A 27,200-nucleotide genomic window follows, 5' to 3' on the forward strand; every position below is an offset into this window, starting at 1 on the left:
AATAAATAAAAAAATATATACATATACTATATGAAAGAACCTAGCCTAAGCTACTTCTTCTAAGTCCCCAGTTTTCCTTTTCAACCAGTACTCGCTATTAGCTGTTGGAGGATCTCCTGTGGGGAGATGCAGGTCCCTTCAATAGGGATCTTTGTCTCTCCAATATTAAGTAGCTTTGTCTCCCTTTTATTAGGGTTACGCAGCCCTTTTCAGTTTTTTTGTCAGGAGCTAAGTGCTCCCACGTGCTGTTACCTCCAGCACAATTTTTCAAACTGAGGGAGGAGGGATGTGAAGGGGGAGGAGCCGGCTGTGCAGACAATGCTAATTTTAGATTGTGCCACACCTCCGGTTCAAGGCTTCACACCCCTACTGTATAGGACTCCAGTGTCCCCTAGTGGATGAAAGAGAAATACAGTATGTCCAGATTAAAAGAGGTGCTGAACCATAAACTGCTGGATAATCATTGGTGTACATATATTAGAGTACTCTTGTTTTTGATAACTATCAGTGCTAGCAGAAATATTGTCTGTTACTGGATTGCACAGGACGGTTTCCTTCATTTCTTATTTGAATAACGTAGAGCACCAGCAAGGAGCACGGATGAGGACACACAACGGATTGAAATAATGTATTTTATACATTTTTACATCTGAAGATTTGACATTTACAATATTTGATGTACAAAAAGGGCGATTTACACATATACAAACACAGATCCTTCTCATGTCATTAATAATAAGTACATTTACTTCTACTTTTCTGGTTTGCATGGCTTTTCTGATCTAAAGCCTGCTCTAGTCAATCCTGGATACTGGGAAGTTCAAACTATTTCTATCACCTGTAATATCAAACTGCACAAAATAACGGTCGAAAAAGTGTATTGTTTATTTACAGGCAACACTAAATGGCTTTCAGTTCTCCTCTGTGGCTTTAACAAAAGGTGAAACATCCAGATGTGCTCATTTCCCATGCATCTGTACAGTGCTGCTACTGCCGTCTTAGCGAGATATCTGGGACAAGCAGTGATCACTTTGTCAGGTGAAATGTCTGTATCCAGCCCCTTGCGTTCACCACTTGTGAGTAATTAACCTTCCAAGTCGACAGGTCGGACAAAGTTCTAGCGCTCCATGGTACGTTCCTTAGCCGCATCATTTCATACCAGTGTCAGAGGAAATGACTGGAAGGTTATCTTCATTTGCTTTAGACGTTTCTTCATTAAAAACAAAATAAACTAGTCAGGATACTGTACATAACTAAAATCACAAAAGTGACATTATATATAAAATCAAAACGAAAGTTAAAAACAACCGCCTTTTCCACATTACTGTAAAACAGCAAAATGACTGTACCACAGATGTAGTGGTAAATGATATGGCATGATGGCTGCTCTGACCCACTGATGTTGTTATCTTGGCCACATTCATTCGCTTAAGGTGTACAGTGGGGGACGCATGTATGATATTATAAAAGCACCATTTTTAAACTTGTTTGTATATGTACAACTACAGGTGAATCATGGGAACTGTGGGCCTAATTCAGAAATGTAAGATACAGCGCAGCCGCTGTGCCCTCAGGGTACTGAGGATTTCCGGTGAAGTCACGCTGCCGCATCCACTGGCTTCATCATGCCCACATTTTCTGAAACGGCAGCAGCATGCTGTGGCTTTAGGGCACTATGACCGACATCGCAGACACAGATGTGCACATACGTAGATCATTAAACATCAAAGAAATATTGTGATTATGTACATCCGTGAATTAGGTCCTAAATTTGCTTGCACTTCTGTTCTATACACACCTTCCTTTTCTTTCTTCTCCAGATTTTCTTCAGCTGCTGTTTTGTCCGCTCTAAAGAATATCCGGGCACTGCTCAGTGAGAAGTAAAGAAACTCAAATTCCTAAAATGTAAATTAGGACATAATTAGTTGCACATTAGAAGTACAAGCAACTCCTTTATAAAGCATAGAATTTTACTTTAGTAAGAACCAATCTGCCAATAATGTGCTCATTACCTTACCTACAGTATTTCACCATGTGAGTAACTTACTAGCACAGAGAACCAAAAATGTGTGTGTGTGTGTGTAGGGGGGAGGGGGGCCTCGGATCCATAGATACAGCCCTGGCTTCACACACCACCAGCTATACCCCAGTGAATTCCAGTGTACCCCAGTAAATGAAGGAGAAATACTTACTGGTGTTGATAACCGTTTCCCATAAAAATTTTAAACTCCAATAAACAGTATATCCCTTTGAATGTATTAATATTGCAATCTGAATAAAACTAAATAACTTTCCCCCTAATATATCAATAGTATTTCCATAATAATATAAGTATTAATGTATCTGCCTCCTTAGTAAGTACATAATGATTACCCTCATAAGTGTATTGTAATTCATCTTCTGATAGCTCAAACAGTGCACTTTATTCAGAACTGTTACTAGACTTTTTGGTGCCCTGTGACATTCCCCCCTCCCCCCTTCCTTTTGTTTTTTCCAATAGGGACATAAGGCGCAGGACAAACGTGAACCTAGACAGCCGGTGCTATGGTTACCCATTCCCACATTTTATATCTAAACGTATACACACATTTAGGGATCGGTATACTGAAATCGGCATCCCGGGCACTAGAATGCAGGCAGGCCTTGCGGGCTTGGTGGAGAGCTTCGCACGCCAGAGGTTCTATGTGCACCCAGAGGTAACCAAAGTGCATCGAAACATTGAAAAGCTTAGGTCCTGGACAAATAGAGCTGCAAACAACTCAATGCACCAAAAAAGTCCAGCATCATTTTTGTTGTCATAAAGGGTGATTCGAGATCGTCCAATATATTGAATTTTGACAATCACCCAATAAAGGCATTAGCAGAACAGGGAATTGTCCTCGATAGATACCGGACATATGGGCTCCATTACAGCTGTAACAGCAAGTAAATTTCAGGGTTTTCAAAGGAGATGACTGAACTCTAGTTCTAGCAGAAGAGTAAAGTTATTAAGAAAACATTGCTCCTGGTAGAGTGCTCCTTCAAGCTGCCACAAGGCATCAATAATAAGTAGGTTCCAACTTGCCATTGATCATATACAGGATATGCTGGGTTATCAAAGCAGACTATACAAAAGCCAAAGTAATAGAACTACTGTACCTGAAGATAAATATCCAGTCTCTTCTGTGTTAAGTTCATGGTCTGAAGCAGCTTTTCATCCTGATTATTTGACTGCACATTCTGCTGCTTGGAGACAGCTCTTTTCTCCTTAAGGTACTTTTCTCTTACAGACTGGAACCAGTGCAATGAGTCAAACTCTTGGTACTGGTCCAAAAGCTTTAGGATATAAGCAACACCTGTAGGGAATAACACAAAAACAAATTATTGGACAATGGCATTCTTCATACCAGAGGGATAGAGGAAAGTTTCAGGAAGGACCATCATCATCATCATCATAATTTTTAGTTCCTTAAAGAGTCACCATTAAGATCCAACAATACATTGAGGAGGAGTCTTAAGAGAGTTGTAGTTACTTGAATTAGGCAGGGTAGGCACTTATTTCCAGAAGAGGGAGTTCCCCGTTTAAAGAAACAGCTGAAAAGTACAGATTTCTGTGTGTGGGGACCAAGGTAACAATTACAATACTGGCTGCCCAATTCCCTTTGGCATAAGATGGGGAGACACTTTGGAGCATAGGATGTCTGGAGTTTTCAAATATGCAACCACTGCACAAATTAATGTTTTATGTTATTTAGGAATAAGCTTAAAACACAAATCTTCTGGCACTGCACTCCAGAGCAGCACAAACCACTACTGGTTAGCTCCAAACTCACACAGCAAATATACAAGTCAGGAAAAAATGGATCATACATGTGCTATGGACTGTCCCAGCATAATAATGTCCTTATGCGGATGGTATATTTCCCATGATATTATCCAGTACTGTATGCAAATTAATTACTCCCTAACATGTCTGGAAGTATCACAACTGCCACCATCCGTTATGTTCACCTGAGATGTGATGAAAGGGTTACACTGTATAGATACTTACAGGTATGCTTACTTAAAAACACTGCGGATATGCACATAAAAGGTTTCTGTGGATCTTCTTGCCGTTTACAGCACTATATGCTTCCATGGTCTTCCGGTTAAAATAAAGCCCAAAAAATTCAAGGGCAATATTTAAAATGCAAAACAAAATTTTATTTTAAAAAAATTAGAGAAAGTATATTTACAAATATTCTATACATAAAAGAATTTATTCATCTGCTAAATAACCTGCCAGGATGTGGGTGAGCAATAAGGTTTATTTCAAAAAGTTCAGATGTGATGTCACTCACACAATTCAATCCAGTACTAAACACAGTTGCCTATCAATACCCAGTATGCAAGCAGACAATAAAGAAATACAAGAAAATCAGTCAGGGACATCATCCCCACAATGCACTCCAACACTAACTATGGTTGCCTAACACCCACACTACACCACAGGATTAACCTCCGGTTGCTTGACTACCACATTAATTGAAATATAAACAATAAATCACACTACCATTTAAAAACACTTCCATTAAAAAAAAAAAAAATAGCTTACCAAATGCTTGCTGCTCAGCATGCTCGTTTGGCCGCCATCTTGTATGTAAACAATAAAGATCTATTTAAAAGACTGACTCTACACACAATGCAATAAGCTGTGTGTGTGTGTATATATATATATATATATATATACACACACACACATACATACAAACATACACACATATAATAAGAATTTACTTACCGATAATTCTATTTCTCGGAGTCCGTAGTGGATGCTGGGGTTCCTGAAAGGACCATGGGGAATAGCGGCTCCGCAGGAGACAGGGCACAAAAAAGTAAAGCTTTTACCAGATCAGGTGGTGTGCACTGGCTCCTCCCCCTATGACCCTCCTCCAGACTCCAGTTAGGTACTGTGCCCGGACGAGCGTACACAATAAGGGAGGCAATTTGAATCCCGGGTAAGACTCATACCAGCCACACCAATCACACCGTACAACTTGTGATCTAAACCCAGTTAACAGTATGATAACAGAAAGAGCCTCTTAAAGATGGCTCCTTAACAATATAACCCGAATTTGTTAACAATAACTATGTACAGTATTGCAGATAATCCGCACTTGGGATGGGCGCCCAGCATCCACTACGGACTCCGAGAAATAGAATTATCGGTAAGTAAATTCTTATTTTCTCTATCGTCCTAAGTGGATGCTGGGGTTCCTGAAAGGACCATGGGGATTATACCAAAGCTCCCAAACGGGCGGGAGAGTGCGGATGACTCTGCAGCACCGAATGAGAGAATTCCAAGTCCTCTTTTGCCAGGGTATCAAATTTGTAGAATTTTACAAACGTGTTTTCCCCCGACCACGTAGCTGCTCGGCAGAATTGTAATGCCGAGACCCCTCGGGCAGCCGCCCAAGATGAGCCCACCTTCCTTGTGGAATGGGCCTTAACAGATTTAGGCTGTGGCAGGCCTGCCACAGAATGAGCAAGTTGAATTGTGTTACAAATCCAACGAGCAATCGTCTGCTTAGAAGCAGGGGCACCCAACTTGTTGGGTGCATATAGTATCAACAGCGAGTCAGATTTTCTGACTTCAGCCGTCCTTGAAATGTATATTTTTTAAGGCTCTGACAACGTCCAACAACTTGGAGTCCTCCAAGTCGCCAGTGGCCGCAGGCACCACAATAGGTTGGTTCAGGTGAAACGCTGATACCACCTTAGGGAGAAAATGCGGACGAGTCCTCAGTTCTGCCCTATCCGAATGGAAGATTAGATAAGGGCTTTTATAAGATAAAGCCGCCAATTCAGATACTCTCCTGGCGGAAGCCAGGGCCAGTAACATAGTCACTTTCCATGTGAGATATTTAAAATCCACCTTTTTCAATGGTTCAAACCAATGGGATTTGAGGAAATCTAAAACTACATTTAGATCCCACGGTGCCACCGGAGGCACCACAGGAGGCTGTATATGCAGTACTCCTTTAACAAAAATCTGTACCTCAGGAACTGAGGCCAATTCTTTTTGGAAGAATATTGACAGGGCCGAAATTTGAACCTTAATAGATCTCAATTTGAGACCCATAGACAATCCTGATTGTAGGAAATGTAGGAAACGACCCAGTTGAAATTCCTCCGTCGGAACACTCCGATCCTCGCACCACGCGACATATTTTCGCCAAATGCGGTGATAATGTTTCGCGGTGACTTCCTTCCTTGCCTTAATCAAGGTAGGAATGACTTCTTCTGGAATGCCTTTCCCTTTTAGGATCTGGCGTTCAACCGCCATGCCGTCAAACGCAGCCGCGGTAAGTCTTGAAAGAGACAGGGACCCTGTTGTAGCAGGTCCCTTCTCAGAAGCAGAGGGCACGGGTCGTCCGTGACCAACTCTTGAAGTTCCGGGTACCAAGTCCTTCTTGGCCAATCCGGAGCCACTAGTATTGTTCTTACTCCTCCTCACCGTATAATCTTCAATACCTTTGGTATGAGAGGCAGAGGAGGAAACACATATACTGATTTGTACACCCAAGGTGTTACCAGTGCGTCCACAGCTATTGCCTGTGGATCTCTTGACCTGGCGCAATACTTGTCCAGTTTCTTGTTGAGGCGAGACGCCATCATGTCTACCATTGGTCTTTCCCAACAGTTTACTAGCATGTGGAAGACTTCTGGATGAAGACCCCCCTCTCCCGGGTGAATATCGTGTCTGCTGAGGAAGTCTGCTTCCCAGTTGTCCACGCCCGGGAAGAACACTGCTGACAGTGCTATTACGTGATTCTCCGCCCAGCGAAGAATCTTGGTAGCTTCTGCCATTGCACTCCTGCTTCTTGTGCCGCCCTGTCTGTTTACATGGGCGACCGCCGTGATGTTGTCCGACTGAATCAACACCGGTTTTCCTTGCAGGAGTGGTTCCGCCTGGCTTAGAGCATTTTAGATTGCTCTTAGTACCAGAATGTTTATGTGAAGAGACTTTTCCAGGTTCGTCCATACCCCCTGGAAGTTTCTTCCTTGTGTGACTGCTCCCCAACCTCTCAGGCTGGCGTCCGTGGTCACCAGGATCAAATCCTGTATGCCGAATCTGCGGCCCTCCAATAGATGAGCCTTTTGCAACCACCACAGAAGATATACCCTTGTCCTTGGCGACAGGGTTATTCGCAGGTGCATCTGAGGATGCGACCCTGACCATTTGTCCAACAGATCCCTTTGGAAAATTCTTGCATGGAATCTGCCGAATGGAATTGCTTCGTAAAAAGCCACCATTTTTCCCAGGACTCTTGTGCATTGATGTACAGACACCTTTCCTGGTTTTAGGAGGTTCCTGACAGGTCGGATAACTCCTTGGCTTTTTCCTCGGGAAGAAAAACCTTTTTCTGAACCGTGTCCAGAATCATCCCTAGGAACAGCAGACGTATCGTCGGAAAACAGCTGCGATTCTTGGAATATTTAGAATCCAGTCGTGCCGTCGAAGAACTACTTTAGATAGTGCTCTTCCGACCTCCAACTGTTCTCTGGAACTTGCCCTTTTTAGGTCGTGCAAGTAAGGGATAATTTAGATGCCTTTTTTCTTTGAAGAAACATCTTTTCGGCCATTACCTTGGTAAAAAGGCCCGGGGTGCCGTGGATAATTCAAACGGCATCGTCTGAAACTGATATTGACAGTTCTGTACCACGAACCAGAGGTACCCTTGATGAGAAGGACAAAATTTGGACATGGAGGTAATCCTTGATGTCCAGGGACACCATATAGTCCCCTTTTTTCCGGTTCGCTATCACTGCTCTGAGTGACTTTATCTCGATTTGAACCTTTTATGTAAGTGTTCAAAACATTTTAGATTTAGACTATGTGTCACCAAGCCGTCTGGCTTCAGTACCACAATATAGTGTGGAAAAATAATACCCTTTTCCTTGTCGTAGGATGGGTACTTTGATTATCACCTGCTGGATATACAGCTTGTGAATTGTTTCCAATGCTGCCTCCCTGTCGGAGGGAGCCGTTGGTAAAGCAGACTTCAGGAACCTGCGAGGAGAAGATGTCTCGACTCTCCAATCTTTACCCCTGGGATAATACTCGTACGATCTAGGGGTCAACTTGCGAGTGATCCCACTGCGCCCTGAGACTCTTGAGACTACCCCCCCACCTTGAGTCCGCTTGCACGGCCCCAGCGTCATGCTGAGGACTTGGCAGACGCGGTGGAGGGCTTCTTTTCCTGGGAAAGGGCTGCCTGCTGCAGTCTACTTCCCTTACCTCTATGTCTGGGCAGATATGACTGGCCTTTTGCCTGCATGCCCTCATGGGAAAGGAAAGATTGAGGCTGAAAAGACGGTGTCTTTTTTAGCTGAGATGTAACTTGGGGTAAAAAAGGTTGGATTTCCCAGCTGTTGCTGTGGTCCCCAGGTCCGATGGACCGACCCCCAAATAACTCCTTCCCTTTATACAGCAATACTTCCATCTGCCGTATGGGATCTGTATCACCTGACCACTGTCGTGTCCCTGACATCTTCTGGGAGATATGGACAACGCACTTATCTTGATGCCAGAGAGCAAATATCCCTCTGTGCATCTCACATACATATATATAGAATGCATCCTATTAAATGCTGTACATGAATAAAATATTTTTAGTCAGGGAATCCGACCAAGCCAACCCAGCACTGCATCTCCAGGCTGATGGCGATCGCTGGTCGCAGTATAACCACCGTATGTGTGTATATACTTTTTAGGATATTTTTCCAGCTTCCTATCAGCTGGCTCCTTGAGGGCGGCCGTATCTGGAGACGGTAACGCCACTTGATAAGCGTGTGAGCGCCTTATCACCCTAAGGGGTGTTTCCCAACGTACCCTAATTTCTGGCGGGAAAGGGTATAACGCCAATATTTGCTATCGGGGTAACCCTACGCATCATCACACACTTCATTTTATTTTATCTGATTCAGGAAAAACTACAGGTAGTTTTTTCACTCCCACATAATACCCTTTCTTGTGGTACTTGTAGTATCAGAAACACGTAACACCTCCTTCATTGCCCTTAACGTGTGGCCCTAATGAGAAATACGTTTGTTTATTCACCGTCGACACTGTATTCAGTGTCCGTGTCTGTGTCTGTGTCGACCGACTGAGGTAGATGGGCGTTTTTTTTAAAAACCCCTGACGGTGTTTCTGAGACGCCTGGACCGGTCCTAATAGATTGTCGGCCGTCTCATGTCGTCAACCGACCTTGCAGCGTGTTGACATTCTCACGTAATTCTCTAAATAAGCCATCCATTCCGGTGTCGACTCCCTAGAGAGTGACATCACCATTACAGGCAATTTCTCCGCCTCCTCACCAACATCGTCCTCATACATGTCGACACACACGTACCGACACACAGCACACACACCGGGAATGCTCTGACAGAGGACAGGACCCACTAGCCCTTTGGGGAGACAGAGGGAGAGTCTGCCAGCACACACCAAAAACGCTATAATTATATAGGGACAACCTTATATAAGTGTTTCTCCCTTATAGCATCTTTTATATATATACAATATCGCCAAAATCAGTGCCCCCCCTCTCTGTTTTAACCCTGTTTCTGTAGTGCAGTGCAGGGGAGAGCCTGGGAGCCTTCTCTCCAGCTTTTCTGTGAGAGAAAATGGCGCTGTGTGCTGAGGAGATAGGCCCCGCCCCTTTTTTGGCGGGCTCGTCTCCCGCTATTTTTGAAGTTAGGCAGGGGTTAAATATCTCCATATAGCCTCTGTGGGCTATATGTGAGGTATTTTTTGCCTCTAATAAGGTTTTTATTTGCCTCTCAGAGCGCCCCCCCCAGCGCTCTGCACCCTCAGTGACTGTTGTGTGAAGTGTGCTGAGAGGAAAATGGCGCACAGCTGCAGTGCTGTGCGCTACCTTTATGAAGACTCAGGAGTCTTCAGCCGCCGATTTTGGACCTCTTCTCTCTTCAGCGTCTGCAAGGGGGCCGGCGGCGCGGCTCCGGTGACCATCCAGGCTGTACCTGTGATCGTCCCTCTGGAGCTAGTGTCCAGTAGCCAAGCAGCAAATCCACTCTGCACGCAGGTGAGTTCACTACTTCTCCCCTAAGTCCCTCGTTGCAGTGATCCTGTTGCCAGCAGGACTCACTGTAAAGTAAAAAACCTAAGCTAAACTTTCTCTAAGCAGCTCTTTAGGAGAGCCACCTAGATTGCACCCTTCTCGTTCGGGCACAAAATCTAACTGGAGTCTGGAGGAGGGTCATAGGGGGAGGAGCCAGTGCACACCACCTGATCTGGTAAAAGCTTTACTTTTTTGTGCCCTGTCTCCTGCGGAGCCGCTATTCCCCATGGTCCTTTCAGGAACCCCAGCATCCACTTAGGACGATAGAGAATATATATATATATATATATATATATATATACACACACACATATATATATATATATATATAGACGAAAGGAAATCAGCGGCACTCAGCAGACTTGTAGTAAGATAAAAAAAAGTCTTTAATCCGGTCCTACGCCGTTTCGGGGACTGCGCCCCGTCTTCAGGGACAAATCATACACGTGTATGATTTGTCCCTGAAGACGGGGCGCAGTTCCCGAAATGGCGTAGGACCGGATTAAAGACTTTTTTATCTTACTACAAGTCTGCTGAGTGCCGCTGATTTCCTTTCGTCTATATTGGATCTTGCCTTTGATCCTCGGAGGGCACCGCAGCAAGTAAATTGACACCCCTACCTCTGAGTGCCGAACCACAGCCGCTATATATATATATATATATATATATATATATAGTTCCTTGAGATGTCCGCACTCACATCTGTGTATCCATAAATTGAGGGGTGCTCCTCAAGATAAAACCAAAAGGTTTCACATATACCAGGTGTATGAGATCAAAAGATCCCAGCAGAGGGCACTCACCAATCCAGAATGAATTTAAGAGGCTTTTTATTGGTACATCAGAATCACCAGTAGATTGTCGACGTTTCGACCCCTAGAGCCTTTCTCAAGACAGTCAAAGAAGACATCCAGTCAGCATGCCAGTTACAAGCATACTGACACTGCCTACCGGGTCCCCTTATATAGCATAACACATCAAGATCAATTATGTAATCACCATAAGTGAGTAAAACACATTGCAGCCTTATTACCAGAACCATGTATATAGTAAAACATCAAACTTGAGGTAGCTAAACAGATTGCCCCAATACATATCCAAAGTAGGGGGCAATGAGCACTTAACAATGATTAATACCGGCCGTGGACGCGAGCCGCGCACCCGGAAGTACCGGAAGTGCGTCATTTGCGTTCCGCCAGCCGCCATCTCAACCTTGAACTCAGCCTGTGGAACGCAAAACCGGAAGCGCGTCTCATGCGCTCCACCAGCGCCCGGGGATGCGCTCCACAGTGCCAATATCAGCTGTAAACAAAAGCCGTCCAATCAACTCCAATAAACCATCAGTATACAGTTAAGGGTCTAGCTCAAATACCTAATTTACACCAACAGCTCATTCTTATAACAAATCTATACGATCAGTAAACCACCAGTAATGTATAATAAATTAATAGACCATCAAATACATTAGGATATGACCACTATACATTAATAGACATCCCATTAAGGATATTATACACGTATATAGCTGACTGGTTTGGGTAAGTATTAAAGCACCTCAATATATATATTTTAAATATATTTTAAATGCTATAGAAGAGGACCCGGCAGAAATCGACCACCAAAAAGTGCTTAAAAAAAACCATACAATAGAGACAATAAATGCCTCTAAGAGAAAAATACAAAAAATATTTACATAAAATATTCACAAAAAATATATATTCACAAAAAATATATTAACTGTGCCTCCCAAAGGAAGGGATCAGTACCTATGACCATACTTCACAAATGACAAAGAAGATTTATGATCGATATTGGCCATTAATAACCACAGATCCGGGTCTGAAGCTACGTGGAGTGAAACCCCCGATGTGTGCTTACAGAAGGGGCCCTAATCTACGCCAGTTACTGATGCGTCCCACTATGCAACCGAGCGTTGGGCCCTCATGCTGGCTGCGCTCCGGTAGGACCGGTTGCTACAAATGTAAGGGGTGTACCACATGCAACTCGATGATCAGTGGTAAAGAATTTCGCCATCCACATAATGGCACAAGAGTACCCATTAAGCACAATTTGACATGCACTAGTGCTTTTGTGGTTTATATAATTATCTGCCCCTGCAGTCTCTACTATACTGGGATGACCAAGAGACCATTCAGGGACAGAATGGCCAATCACAGATACTCTATTCGGCAAGCCATTGAAGTTGGTGATACTGATAAAACCCGTGGCCAAACATTAAGCAAAAATCTCTACGTGTGTACCCCCCTTAATGTTACGATAGTTATTCCTCCTATTTTCCTTAACCAGAGAGATAACACAAAAGGGGTTTTTAACCATTTAAAAGATTGGTTATGTTTCTCTTTAAAATGTGCTAAGAACGGGTGATTGTCGTACCCTCTAACAATAATTCGGCCATGTTCTGCCCATCTTATCTTAACCTGTCTCTTTGTTTAACTTCTATTTACCATATTACATGTACATCAACAAATCTACTATGGCAAGTAATAAAGTCAACAATATTGATTTTACGTCCCTTGGAAAAGAACTCTGACTTCATTATTTGCACATTTTGCAATCCCCATCTGAAGAAACCTTTGTTTCTTGATAGAAACCTTTTACCATCCATATGTATTGTACAGTACTATATACTACACTGTCCCTATAACACACACACACACTTATTTTTTTCAAAATGTCCTCCTTCAACAGGATACTCCAATTCCTCTTAATAGTACCCTCAATCTTCCTATACTGCTTATTAAATTGTGTGGTGAAGGACATATGAAAATTTGTAGTATTCTCCAATTTCTTGTTATCACTTTTTTTTTTTCTAGCAGACTTGCCCTGTCCATTAAAGCTACCACCTCTGCCACATGGCCTCTGATACCCCTTTTACACCGCCAGCTAGTAACACAGGTTATTGCACATAAGCGTGCATAACCATTGTTGCTGCTCGGTGTAAAAGGGTCGAGTTGGAATAATCCGAGTCGAGTGACCCGGTATTCCAACTCGGGTAGTTTGCAGGGTTGAACACATGTTCAACCTGGCAAACTGTGCAGTGTAAACGGGAGCCTTTCCCGTTTACAGTCTATGTGCGGGCGGCACTTGGAGATCATGTGATCTCCAAGCGCCACCCCTGTCGTGTCACCGGCAATGTCACCAACCAACGTGGCAATATGCCAGGCTGGTGCCTCCGGTGGGAAAGGGGGCTGACGCGGGTCGCAGCCGGGTAGCACCCGTGTCAGGCTCCCGGCTGCGACCCGCGATTTTTGGTCTAAAAGAGGTATAAGTTACCTAGCTTAACCTTTGCCAACAATTTTTCTAATAATTTCTTTTGCCTGTTTCCTATACATCGTATTGTCTGAGCAATTTCGGCATAACCTCACTAACTGGCCATTTGGTATAATATCTAGCCATTGAGGTAAATGGTTACGGTCTTTACTAATATAGATTTGAAATTACAGTATGTGGGTTTTTCATAATTGCTAGTCATTATTTTCCCATTTTAAGTCCAAGAAGTGTACGTCCTTTTTGCTAATTGAGAAACGTAATACAATATTCAGGATGTTATTGATATAACTGAAGAACTGAAGAACTTGTTAAGTTCCTCCTCATTACCTCTCAAAACAAACATATTATTGTCTATGTACTGCCACCATCACACAGGTTTACGCTTCATCTATGTTCACACCAGACATAGGACTCCTCCCATCTAGACATGAATAGGTTGGCATGGCTGGGCACAAATCTAGTGTCCATGGCAGTACTAACTAGTTGTTTGTAGTATGACCCTTTAAAATTAAAATAAATTAAAATAATTATTTTGAAATATAAAAGAAATACCTTCAATAACGAAAATTGCTAGCAAGGACATACAGTACATATTCTCTTTCTAATATCCTTTTGATGGCGCCGATACCATCTATATGTGATATATCTGTGTACAAAAATGATACATCTGCGCTGAGGATATAAAAATCCTCTTTTTAATCTAACTCTAAAAATGTTTGAAGTCATCCTTTGTATCTTTCAAATGGGATTTCTCTGTACTAACTGTTGTAGCTTATGGTGTTTATATGCTTAGAGGTTTGATGTATTTCGAATTTGTGCCCACCACAGTAGGTCTACTGGGTGAGTTAGTGAGACTTTTATGTATTTTAGGCAGTAAATATAGCACAGGGACAGAAACATCTTCATTAATGAGGAACTCTGATATTTCTTTACTAATAACCCCTAGATTTAAATGCCAATCAGTTGGTATGCTTTAAAAATATTTGCAGTGGGATCTGTGGAAGTACTCATGTTTTAACATATTTATGTGCTTTAGGACTGTTTTATATGTACTTTTTTAAAATTGTTATAGATGGAACTCTGGTGCATCGTTTCAAATAAATTATTGTGGTGGTCTGGCAACTGCAGGTTAATTCCATGGTGTAGAGTGGGTGTCACTAGGCAACCATGTTTAGTATTGCAGTGCATTGTGGGGATGATGTCATGGCCGGATTTTCTTGTATTAATTTTTATTGTACGCTGACATGTTGGCTATTGCTAGGCAACTGTATTTATTACTGCATTGCGGGAGTGACATCACAGCTGTACTCTTTGAATTAAACTTTATTGTTCAGCAACATTCTGGCAGGCGGTTAAGCATCTTAACAAGTGCTTTTATTTATAAAATCTCTGTATATACTGCATATCGGATTACACTGTGGCTGTGTGGTGTAGCTTTCTGCAGCTGAAGTCTTATTTACCGTGTGATGAGATATGCAGTTGCTTGGCAACCAGAACTGGATACCTAGTTTCATCATTGACAGAGTCAGTCTCTTAAATATGTCTTATTGTTCACACAACAGATGGCGCACAAAACAGCATGAGTTTGGTGATCTATTTTATTTGTTTGCTTTTTTTTGTTATGTGGGAGTTTCTAAATGGAAGTTTATGGTTCTTTGTATTTTAGCCTCCTCATTAGGCGACACCCTTTTTGAAAAAGACGCCGCAGTGCATTGAAAACAGGTTATAAGAGTGTTATTTTTGGGGGATTACAGCATCTTGTCCACTGGTCCAAGGACAATATATATGCTGGGACAATCCATAGAGCACATATGATACATTTTTTACAGACTTCATTATTTAGGAATAACATTTAGAACTGAACCCTGGTTTATGGTTACAGCTAGCTTAGTGTTAAAACATATCTAGGTTTACAGATGTGGGACTTGGCCTAATGTTAAGGCAAAAAGAGGATTTTGGTACTTACCGATAAATCCATTTCTCTGAATCCACTCGGGGACACTGGAAATCTAGACAGCTTGGGTGTGAAGATTGCAGACCAGAGGTGGCACAATGTATTAATAAAATAAATATTCACAGCTGGTTCCTCCACCTTCACGCCCCCTATCCCTTCAATTTGAAAAATTGACAGAGGGAACATGAAAGACTCACGCCATACGGGAAGGAACCAAACAAATCACAACGTCAAACAGCAACCAAGAACTATTAAAAACAATAACCAACTTGTCTGAACCAATGTAACAAGAACACACAGGCTGACAGCACCGAGGTGGGCATCCAGTGTCCCCGAGCGGATTCAGCTAAATGGATTTATCGGTAAGTACCAAAAACCTCTTTTCTCTAACATCCACTAGGGGACACTGGAGTTCTAGACAGCTGGATACTCTCATGGTCGGGAGTGCTGTCCGAAGCCTGTAGAACCAAATAACCAAAATTTGAATCTCTAGATGCAAACGTATCAAATTTGAAAAAAGTGAGTGAATGTGTGTGCCGATGACCACGTTGCAGCTCTGCAAAGTTGGGCAGTGGAAGCTCCTCTAGCCACAGCCCAAGAAGCCCCTACTGATCTGGTGGTATGAGCACCCACCCGAAACTTAACTCTTACCGCTTGAAATATATGCTTGTTTGTCCATCTAGCCAAGGTTTGCTATGAAGCTGGCCAACCTCTCCAGGGGCCATCATACAGAACAAACAAAACGTCTGATCTAAGGCAGAGGTTCCCAAATGTGGTCCTCAAGGCCCCCAACGGTCCTTGTTTTAAATGTATACATGCTTGGCCACAGGTGACTTAATTAGCACCTTAGTCAATTTGATTTAACCATCTGTGCTGATCCATGGATTTACCTAAAACCTGGACTGTTGGGGTGCCTTGAGGACCACGTTTGGGAACCTCTGTTCTAAGGGAACTAGTAGCCTGTACGTACACTCTTAAAGCTCTGACAACATCCAGGAAAAAGTCCTCCTCTGACACCTCCTGGAAAGCTGAAACCACAATTGGTTGGGTTATGTGAAAACCAGATGCAACCTTAGGTAAAAACTCTGCCTTCGTACAGAGTTCCGCCCTGTCTTCGTGAAAAACAAGGAAGAGACTTTTACATGACAGGGCCCCTAGTTCCGAGACCCTTCTTGCTGATGCTAAAGCCAAAAGTAAAACTGTTTTCCAACACATATTTTAGATCTGCCAGTTCCAAAGGTTCGAAAAGGTAAAATCTCAAAAATTCCAATAATAAATTTAGATCCCATGGAGCCGTGGGAGGACGAAAAGGTGGTTGAATTCTCAAAACTCCCTGTAAAAAGGTCTGAACCTCCTGCAGGGACGCCAGCCTTTGTTGGAAAAGAATTCAAAGTGCTAAGACCTGGACCTTCCAGGAACCTAAACGTAATCCGCCATCCAACCCTGATTGGAGAAATCTCAACAATCTAGTAAGGCGGAATTCTCTAGGATTCAAACCCTTAGGTGAGCACTAGTCCATGTAGTTCTTCCAGATTCTATGGTAGTGGGCTGCCGTGACCAGTTTCCATGCTGCTAACATGGTAGAGATAGCTGATCTTGGGATACCCTTCTCCCTTAAAATCCTGGTTTCAAGAACTACGCCATCAAACATAGTCGGTTCAGATCCAGATGCAGAAATGGGCCTTGTGACAACAGATCTTCCCTCTGTGGCAGTCTCCAAGGCACGTCCGCCAGAAGTTTCTTCAGATCTGAATACCAACTTCTGCGAGGCCAGTCTGGCACTATCAAGATCACCCACGCTCTTTCCAGTTTCACCTTTTTTAACTCCCTTGGTAACAAGGGAAATGGTGGGAATACGTATACCGGGTCGTAATTCCAGTGAACTGCCAGCGCTGCCAGCACTGCTTCCGCTGCTGGATCCCGCAGTCTGGCCACATATCTCGGCAACTGATGGTTGTTCCGAGAGGCCATGAGGTGTACCTGCGGTAAAGCCCACCTTCTTACCACTGCGTCGAAGTCCTGGGTGCGTAAACTCCATTCTCCTGGGTGCATATCCTGACGGCTGAGGTAATCTGCTTCCCAATTGTCCACTCCTGGAATGAAGACTGCCAACAGGATTATGTTGCGTTTTTCTGTCCAGGCCAATCTTTGTGGCCTCCCTTAAGGCCCTGCGGCTCTCTGTTCCTCCATGACGGTTTACGCTGCTGTCACATTGTCAGATTGCACTTTCACATGTTGATCGCTTACCAGACTCTCCGCTTGAAGAAGTGCATTGTAGATGGCTCATAGTTCCAGTACATTTATTGGCAAGCTGCTCTCGTACGGTGACCATCTCCCCATTATTGATGGTTGCCTAGTACTGCACTCCATCCTCTGAGACTGGCATCCGTCGTTAAAATTATTCAATACCAGATTCCAAACCTTTTTCCCCTCGATAGGTTCTTGTGAACCAACCACCAAATCAACGAAGTCCTGGTCTGAGGTGACAAGTGAATACTTTTGTGAAGTAGTAGATGCATGCCTGCCCCCTGAGCAACCAAATTTAATTGAAAGGGTCTGGAATGTAGCCTGCCATACTGGATTGCTTCGAAGGATGCCACCATCTTTCCCAGGAGCCGTATACAGAGATGTAGCGATACCGTTTGATTCTGTAAAACCTGTCAAACCATCTCCTTGATGTCTTGAATCTGGTCTTCCGGAAGGAACACTCAATTGTATTGTGTCTAAGACGAGACCCAGGAACTGAATTCTCTGTCGGTTGTAAATTGGATTTTTGAAGTTCATAATCCAACAGTGTTGAATTAGAAATCGATGAGTGATCTGAGCATCCCGGATCAATAGATCCTGGGACGGGGCCTTGATCAGAAGGTCATCCAGATACAGTATTATAGTCACCCCTAACGATCTCAATTTCGCTATCATGATCTTTGTGAAAATTATCGGAGCCGATGACAGGCCGAATGGCAGAGCTCTGAATTGGTAATGATTCTTGTCCACGGCAAACCATAAATAAGCTTGGTGAGGAGACCAAATTGGGACATGGAGGTACGCATCCTTTATGTCCATCAACACCATGAATTCCTGTTGATCCAGACTCGCAATGACCAACTGTATAGATTCCATTTTGAATCTGTAAACCATTAGGAACTGATTTATCACCTTTTACAGACCCATCTGGTTTCGGTACTACAAAAAGATTTGAATAAAAGCCTGTTCCTCTTAGGGGGACCATAACTGGTATAATTACTTCCGTCAGAAGTAACTTTTGAATAGCCGTGTCTTATGCTCTCGCTCTTTGAGGGCACCGAGGAAGGGGTAATAAAGAAATCGACTGTGAGGTCGGGTTTGAAAATCCATTTGTTAACCCTGGGAGATAATATTGTTGATCCAGACTTCTGGGGAGGTTTCATCCCAGGCTTCCTGAAACCACATCAACCGTGCGCCCACCTTGAGCGACCCAAGGTGAGCTGGGAGACCGTCATGCCATGGTCTTGTCGGCAGGCTTTGAGTCCTGCTTTCGGGCTGTGGACTGGGAACGGCCTCTGCCTCTGTTTCCACAAGCTTGTCCACCAAAACCTCTACCTCTGGCACGAAAGGAGTCCTAAATGAATCAAACATCGGACCAGAGTAGCTGCTTCTAACCAGCTGCGTGGTTCTAGGATATGTAGTTGGCACAAACGTAGATTTCACCACCGTGGCTTGTGAAATCCACTTGTCCAATTCTGGACCAAACAACGCTTCCCCCACAAAGTGGATCACTTCCACCGCCTTCTTTGAATCTGAATCCACTTGCCAATCTTTGAGCCAGAGAACCTGTCTGGCCGACACAGTCGAAGCTGAAATGCCTGATGCTATCCTGCTAGCATCTTTTGTAGCGTGAAAAATGTAAGTGTCCGACTCCCGGATATGTTCCGCTAGTCAAACTATTTCTTCCTGATTATCTTCCGCCACAGCTCGAACTATTTGCCCAGCCCAAGCAACAATAGCCTTATTGTCCCATGTACTTATAATCGTAGGACTCTGCAATGCACCTGCGGCCACGAAGATGGATTTAAGGGCCATATCTAGCTTACGATCGGACACCTCTTTTAGTGTAGACACATTTGGTACTGGTAAGATTGTCTTTTATGATAATCTAGCCAGAGAAGCATCCACAATCGGTGGCACTTTCCATTTGGACATAACTCCCTTAGGCAAGGGGCAATTAACTGTGAACTTTTGGGGTAACTGGAAGAGTCTGGCTGCTTCCATGCTTCTCCCGTCTGATCCTGGAGTGTCTGAGGAATCGGAAATAATAGGATTTTAATACCTACCGGTAAATCCTTTTCTCTTAGTCCGTAGAGGATGCTGGGTACACTTCAAGAACCATGGGGTATAGACGGGATCCACAGGAGACATGGGCACTTTAAGACTTTCAAAGGGGTGTGAACTGGCTCCTCCCTCTATGCCCCTCCTCCAGACTCCAGTTATAGGAACTGTGCCCAGGGAGATGGACATTTTGAGGAAAAGGATTTATTGTTAAACTAAGGTGAGATACATACCAGCTCACACCTCAAGCACGCCGTACAACATGGCATTCAACAACGCAAGTTAACGGCATGAACAACATCAGCAACAGGCTGACCATAAACGTAACACAACATGTGTGTAACCATAACTAATAACTGCAGATACAGTACGCACTGGGACGGGAGCCCAGCATCCTCTACGGACTAAGAGAAAAGGATTTACCGGTAGGTATTAAAATCCTATTTTCTCATACGTCCTAGAGGATGCTGGGGACGCTTCAAGAACCATGGGGTTTACACCAAAGCTCTAGAACGGGCGGGAGAGTGCGGATGACTCTGCAGCACAGATTGACCAAACATGAGGTCCTCATCAGCCAGTGTATCAAACATGTAGAACTCCGCAAAGGTGTTTGAACCCGACCAAATAGCCGCTCGGCAAAGTTGTAAAGCCGAGACCCCTCGGGCAGCCGCCCAGGATGAGCCCACCTTTCTGGTAGAATGGGCCTTCACCGATTTTGGTAACGGCAATCCAGCCGTAGAATGAGCCTGCTGAATCGTATGACAGCTCAAGCGCGCAATAGTCTGCTTGAAAGCAGGAGCCCCAATTTTATTGTGAGCATAAAGGACAAACAGAGCCTCTGTTTTCCTAAACTGAGCCGTTCTGGCGACATAAATTTTCAAAGCTCTTACTACATCGAGAAGCTTCGATTCCAGCAAGGCGTCAGTAGCCACTGGCACCACAATAGGCTGGTTCAAGTGGGACGATGAAACCACTTTTGGCAGAAACTGCTGACGAGTCCTCAATTCTGCTCTATCTTCATGGAAGATCAAATAAGGGCTCTTGTGAGACCAGGCCGCCAATTCAGACACCCGCCTTGCGGATGCCAAGGCCAACAGCATGACCACTTTCCAAGTAAGGAATTTCAACTCTACCTCCTGTAAAGGCTCAAACCAATGAGATTGAAGGAACTGCAACACCACGTTAAGATCCCATGGTGCTACAGGGAGCACAAAGGGAGGTTGTATGTGCAATACGCCTTTCACGAAGGTCTGAACTTCTGGAAAGGAGGCCAATTGTTTTTGGAAGAAAACCGATAAAGCCGAAATTTGAACTTTAATTGAGCCCAACTTTAGGCCCGCATCCACACCGGCTTGTAGAAAATGGAGAAAACGTCCTAACTGAAATTCTTCCGTAGGAGCTATCTGGGATTCACACCAAGACACATATTTTCTCCAAATATGGTGGTAATGTTTAGACGTTACTCCTTTTCTGGCTTGAATAAGAGTGGGGATGACTTCCTTGGGAATACCCTTTCGGGCTAGGATCCGGCGTTCAACCTCCAAGCCGTCAAACGAAGTCGCGGTAAGTCTTGGAACACGCACGGCTACTGCCGTAATAGATCCTCCCTCAGGAAGAGGCCAGGGATCTCCTATGAGTAATTCCTGAAGATCTGGATACCAAGCCCTCCTTGGCCAATCTGGAACAATGAGGATCGCTTGAACCTTTGTTCTTATTATGATCTTTATCACTTTTGGAATGAGTGGAAGTGGAGGAAACGCGTACACCGACCGAAACACCCACGGTGTCACTAGGGCGTCCACTGCTATTGCTTGAGGGTCTCTCGACCTGGAACAATATCTCTGAAGTTTCTTGTTGAGGCGAGACGCCATCATGTCTATTTGAGGAATTCCCCAACGACATGTCACTTCTGCAAAGACCTCTTGATGAAGACCCCACTCTCCTGGATGGAGATAGTGTCTGCTGAGGAAGTCTGCTTTCCAGTTGTCTACTCCTGGAATCAAGATCACTGACAGAGCGCTTGCATGCCTTTCCGCCCAACGGAGCACCTTTGTGGCCTCTGCCATTGCCGCTCTGCTCTTTGTTCCGCCCTGGCGGTTTATGTACGCTACTGCTGTTATGTTGTCCGACTGAATCAAGACGGGCCAATTGCGAAGATGTTCCGCTTGCAGAAGGCCGTTGTGAATGGCCCTTAACTCCAGAACGTTTATGTGTAGACACATTTCCTGGCTTGACCATTTTCCCTGGAAGCTTTCCCCCTGCATGACTGCTCCCCAGCCTCGGAGACTCGCATCCGTGGTCACTACGATCCAGTCCTGGACCCCGAACCAGCGTCCCTCTAGGAGGGGAGAGCTGCGCAGCCACCACAGGAGTAAGATTCTGGTCTTGGAGGACAGGGTTATCCTTCGGTGCATGTGCAGATGGGACCCGGACCACTTGTCCAATAGGTCCCACTGAAACACTCTGGCATGGAATCTGCCAAACTGAATGGCTTCGTAGGCCGCCACCATCTTCCCCAGCAACCGAGTGCATTGATGGATCGATACTCTTGCTGGTTTCAGAATTTGTTTGACCAGGTTCTGAATTTCCAGTCTTTTCTACTGGAAGAAAAACTCTGTAATTCTGTGTCCAGAATCATTCCCAAAAACGACAGCCGTGTCGTTGGAACCAACTGCGATTTTGGAAAGTTTAGGAGCCAACCATGTTGCTGCAGAATTGTCAGGGAGAGCGTAATGTTCTGCAGTAATTGGTCCCTGGATCTCGCCTTTATCAGGAGATCGTCCAAGTACGGGATAATTGTGACTCCTTGTTTGCGCAGGAGAACCATCATTTCGGCCATTACTTTGGTGAAAACCCTCGGAGCCGTGGACAGACCAAACGGCAACGTCTGAAATTGGTAATGACCTGCAAACCTCAGGTAAGCCTGATGTGGAGGATAAATGGGAACATGTAAGTAGACATACTTTATGTCTACCGACACCATAAAATCCCCCTCCTCCGGACTGGAGATCACAGCCCGAGAGATTCCATCTTGAATTTGAATTTTCTCAGGTAGAAATTGAGGGATTTGAGGTTCAGGATTGGTCTGACTGAGCAGTCTGGCTTCGGGACCACGAACAGGCTCGAATAAAAGCCTTCTCCCCGTTGCGACGGGGGAACCCTAACAATGACGTGATTTTGACACAATTTTTGTATTGCGGCGCATACCACTTCCCTGTCTGGAAGAGAAGCTGGTAAGGCCGATTTGAAAAATCGGTGACGGGGGACGTCTTGAAACTCCAGTTTGTACCCTTGGGACACTATTTCTAAAACCCATGGGTCCAGGCCCGAACGAGCCGTGCCCCCACCGGTGCGGACTCCCGCAGAGGAGCCCCAGCGTCATGCGGTGGACTTGGCAGAAGCCGGGGAGGACTTCTGCTCTTGGGAACCGGTCACGGCCGGTGATCGCTTACCCTTTCCTCTATTAGCAAGGAAGGAAGACCCCCGGCCTTTTCTGTATTTATAGGGCCGAAAGGACTGCATCTGATATTGGTGTGCTTTCTTTTGTGGTGCAGGCACATAAGGTAAAAATGATCACTTAACCGCGGTAGCCGTAGATACCAACTCAGCGAGCCGTCACCAAACAATACACCACCTTTATACGGTAGAGACACCATAGCTTTCTTGGAGTCAGGATCAGCATTCCATTGATGAATCCACAATGCTCTCCTAGCTGAGACCGCCATGGCATTGGCCCGTGAACCCAAGAGGCCAATATCTCTCGCAGCTTCCTTTAGGTAGACTGCAGCATCCCTGATATGACCTAGTGTCAGAAGAATGATATCCCTATCCAGGGTATCCAATTCAGATGACAGGTTATCTGCCCATTTTTCGATAGCACTACTCACCCATCCAGATGCAATGGCTGGTCTGAGTAGCGTACCCGTGGAGATATAAATGGATTTTAATGTATTTTCCTGCCTACGATCCGCAGGATCCTTTAGGGCTGCCGTGTCAGGGGACGGAAGAGCCACCTTTTTGGACAGCCGTGATAAAGCTTTGTCCACAATGGGGGGGGTGACTCCCATTTTTTCCTATCCCCAGAGGGAAACGGATACGCCACTACAATCCTTTTGGGAATCTGAAACTTTTTGTCAGGATTTTCCCAAACCTTTTCACAAAGCGCGTTCAGTTCATGAGAGGGAGGACATGTTACCTCAGGTTTCTTCCCTTTATACATACAGACCCTAGTATCAGGAACAGTAGGGTCCTCAGTGATATGTTATAGACCCTTTATAGCCACAATTATGTACTGAATGCTCTTTGCCAGTTTTGGATCTAATCTGGCATCACTATAGTCGACACTTGAGTCAGTGTCCGTATCCGTGTCTGCCAGCTGGGCAAATTAACGTTTTTGTGACCCCGAAGGGGTCTGGACTTGAAACAACACATCCTCTATGGATTTCTTCCAAGCCTGGTTCTGAGACTCAGATTCATCCAATCTTTTATTAATCAGAGCCACATTTGCATTCAAAGCACTCAAAACATTCACCCAATCCGGTGTCGGCGGTGCCGACAGGGTCACTCCCACAGCCTTTTGTGTCCCTAACACAGTCTCCTCCTGGGAAGAGCACTCTGCCTCAGACATGCTGACACACGTGCACTCACCACACGCAGATACACTGGGCCTAGAGGGGACAGACCTACAGTAAAGCCTGTCAGAGAGACACAGAGGGAGATATAGCCAGCCCACACCCCAGCGCCCAAACCCGGTCTGAACACTACAGACAATGTCCCAGACCTGCAGCGCTTTTATAAACTAATATAATGCACCAAAATCGCTGTGTTCCCCCTCCCCCCGCCCATTTTTCACCCTGTTACTTGTACAGCAGTGTGAGGAAGGACCAGCATCTCTGCAGCCTTGTGAAGAGAAAATGGCGCCGGGCTGTGTGCTGTGAGGGCTAAGCCCTACCCCCGTACTGGCGCGCTTCAGACCCGCTCATTTTTAAACTTTTTTACACTGGCGGGGGGTAAAGGACGGTGCCCAGGCACTTAGTCCGCTGTTGCCAGATAGATATATGAGGTTTATATGCTGCCCAGGGCGCCCCCCCGCGCCCTGCTCCCTGTAGTGCGTGGGAGCATGGCGCGCAGTGCGGCCGCTGTGCGGTACCTCAAAGCCATCACTGAAGTCTTCTGATCTTCTTCTACTCACCTGTCTTCTGACTTCTGGCTCTGCAAGGGGGGTGACGGCAGGTTCTGGGAATGAACCCCTAGGCGTACCTAGTGTTCCAAACCCTCAGGAGCTAATGGTGTCCTGTAGCCAAAGAAGCAGAGCCTTTAAACTCACAGAAGTAGGTCTGACTTCTCTCCCCCAAGTCCCACGAAGCATGGAGACTGTTGCCAGCAGTGCTCCCTGAAAATAAAAAACCTAACAAAGTCTTTTCAGAGAAACTCAGTAGAGCTCCTCAGTGTGCATCCAGTCTGCCTGGGCACAGATTCTAAACTGGATTCTGGAGGAGGGGCACAGAGGGAGGAGCCAGTTCACACCCCTTTGAAAGTCTTAAAGTTCCCATGTCTCCTGTGGATCCAGTCTATACCCCATGGTTCTTGAAGTGTCCCCAGCATCCTCTAGGACGTATGAGAAACTGCCATTTGCGGTTTCTGAGATTCAAACAGATCAAACACTTCAGGTTCCTTAATTTCTTCTTCTTTGAAATTAAGGACCTGTTTAACAGCTTCAATAAGGGATTCTAACCCTTTTACCACCTCCTCCTCCTGAGGACTAACCTCAAATATCTCCTTAACTGACTCCCTCTCCTCCTCATCTGCCAAGAGACCCTCCTCTTCTTCCTGCAGGACAGGAAGAGGTCTCTTTACAGATTTGCGCACAGTTTTTTCCACCTGTGCGGGCGGAGTAAGTCTAATTAGGAATTCTTCCATAGTCTTTGAGAAACCTGTAGCCCATTCTAAATGTTGCTCGCGGGATTCCGCCATCTCTTTAGAAATATCCGCCAGGGCATTCTTCCATGACGCGGAAGGACCACTGCTTCCAGGTTGAGCGTCCATTCCCAAACATGTGTCGCACACCCCGGAGCTGCCAACATTAGTGCTCTTTTACTCACATTTTGAACATACATAACCCATTTTTGTGGTCTTGGTTGGTGCTTTAGACAACAACACACACACAGACACACACAGCAGTGCACCCTATTAGTACAGATGGAGAAAGACCGCAGGGATATAGGGAGTAATGAAAAATAGGTCTAAACACAGCTGGAATAGTATAAAAAATTTTAAGACAGCTTGGATTGTGACAGGGCTGATAATTCCGATGCTCCCTCGTCCACAGGACCTGTCAGCAGCGTCCCTTGGAAGACAATATGTGAGTCTTTATTATCATAATGTAGATTTCAGAGAGATCTTCTAACAGCAGTGCTCCTACATCTTAGAGCCAGCGCAAAACAGAACCCTTCATATCTGAACATGTAGTGGCAGACATTAAACAATATACAGTACATGGCTGCTGATATGAAAAGTATAAAAACAGGGGAAGGAGTTTCCTACAACTCCGCCTCCCTCACCTCTCTCCTTGTAACATGCCCGCTCCAAAAGTGCGCCTAACTGGAAACACAAAATGGACGCAAATTAAATTTTTTCTTCACCTCGCTGCTTTGCTCCCCTGCGCTCCCAGGCTGACTGGACCCGCAGCTCTGTGCGCCCGTACCTAGAGTTTTTAGCTTCCATCAGCCGCGTCCTTTGATCTGGCTGCTTTCCGCGATGCTCCCCACACCTCCACTGTACGCGCCCACCAGACTAATCCTGATACACCTCATGAGCTGCACCGCTCCAGAGCTACATCCATCCTGCCACCTGCTAGTGACTGCCAGCGCCTACCCGCTGCGTGTGTCCAGCAGGGGAACCAATATATATCAGGGGGATCTAAGAGCTGCGCCCGCTGCTTAAAACTACTCACTACTAGTAGAACTACTGAATGAGAGGCTGATTCCTTCCACTGGGATCTTAGGCTCAAATGTACTGCAACAGTACTCTTAATGCCAGCCTGCACCCTCCTTTCAGCCAGGGGGGATCAGGCCACAGATTTTAAATAGAAACGTTTGTGTGGAGCAAGAGCTCCTTTCTGTGCTTCCAACCTACTAGCACAATTTTTCAAACTGGAGGGATAGGGGGGCGTGAAGGGGGAGGAGCCAGCTGTGAATACTTTTTTTTTTTTTAATACATTGTGCCACCTCCGGTCTGCAATCTTCACACCCCAGCTGTCTATATCTCCAGTGCCCCCTAGTGGATGATAGAGAAATATTTATTTTCAGATCTAAAGTTAACTCTCCGCTTGTAGTCTCAGGGGATGGCAGTCATTAGGTCGACAGGAGTTAGGTGGACATACATTTGGTCGACATGGATAAAGGTAGACATGAGTTTTACAATTTTTTTCATTCTTTTACCTTGTTCATACTTAACGGATCCACGTGGACTACAATTGGGAACGGTAACCCAAAGCACGGTGAGTGAAGCGAGCCATGCGAGGGGACACTGTGCACTAATTTGGGTTC

At 45.0% G+C, this 27,200-nt stretch overlaps 1 protein-coding gene across 1 annotated transcript in view; it reads right to left on the reverse strand.

The window, feature by feature from the left end:
* Window positions 1-618: 618 nt before the first annotated feature.
* WASHC4 (WASH complex subunit 4) overlaps window positions 619-27,200 on the reverse strand; it is a 209,637-nt gene continuing 183,055 nt past the window's right edge. The window contains exons 31-33 of the mRNA XM_063927760.1: window positions 3,139-3,335; window positions 1,799-1,898; window positions 619-1,210 (exon numbers count right to left, since the gene is read on the reverse strand). Coding sequence (XP_063783830.1) covers window positions 1,149-1,210; window positions 1,799-1,898; window positions 3,139-3,335 — 359 coding nt within the window. The 3' untranslated portion in view covers window positions 619-1,148. The remainder of the gene's footprint in view (window positions 1,211-1,798; window positions 1,899-3,138; window positions 3,336-27,200) is intronic.

Source organism: Pseudophryne corroboree, chromosome 6 (genome assembly GCF_028390025.1).
Source record: "Pseudophryne corroboree isolate aPseCor3 chromosome 6, aPseCor3.hap2, whole genome shotgun sequence".
Lineage (NCBI taxonomy): Eukaryota > Metazoa > Chordata > Amphibia > Anura > Myobatrachidae > Pseudophryne > Pseudophryne corroboree.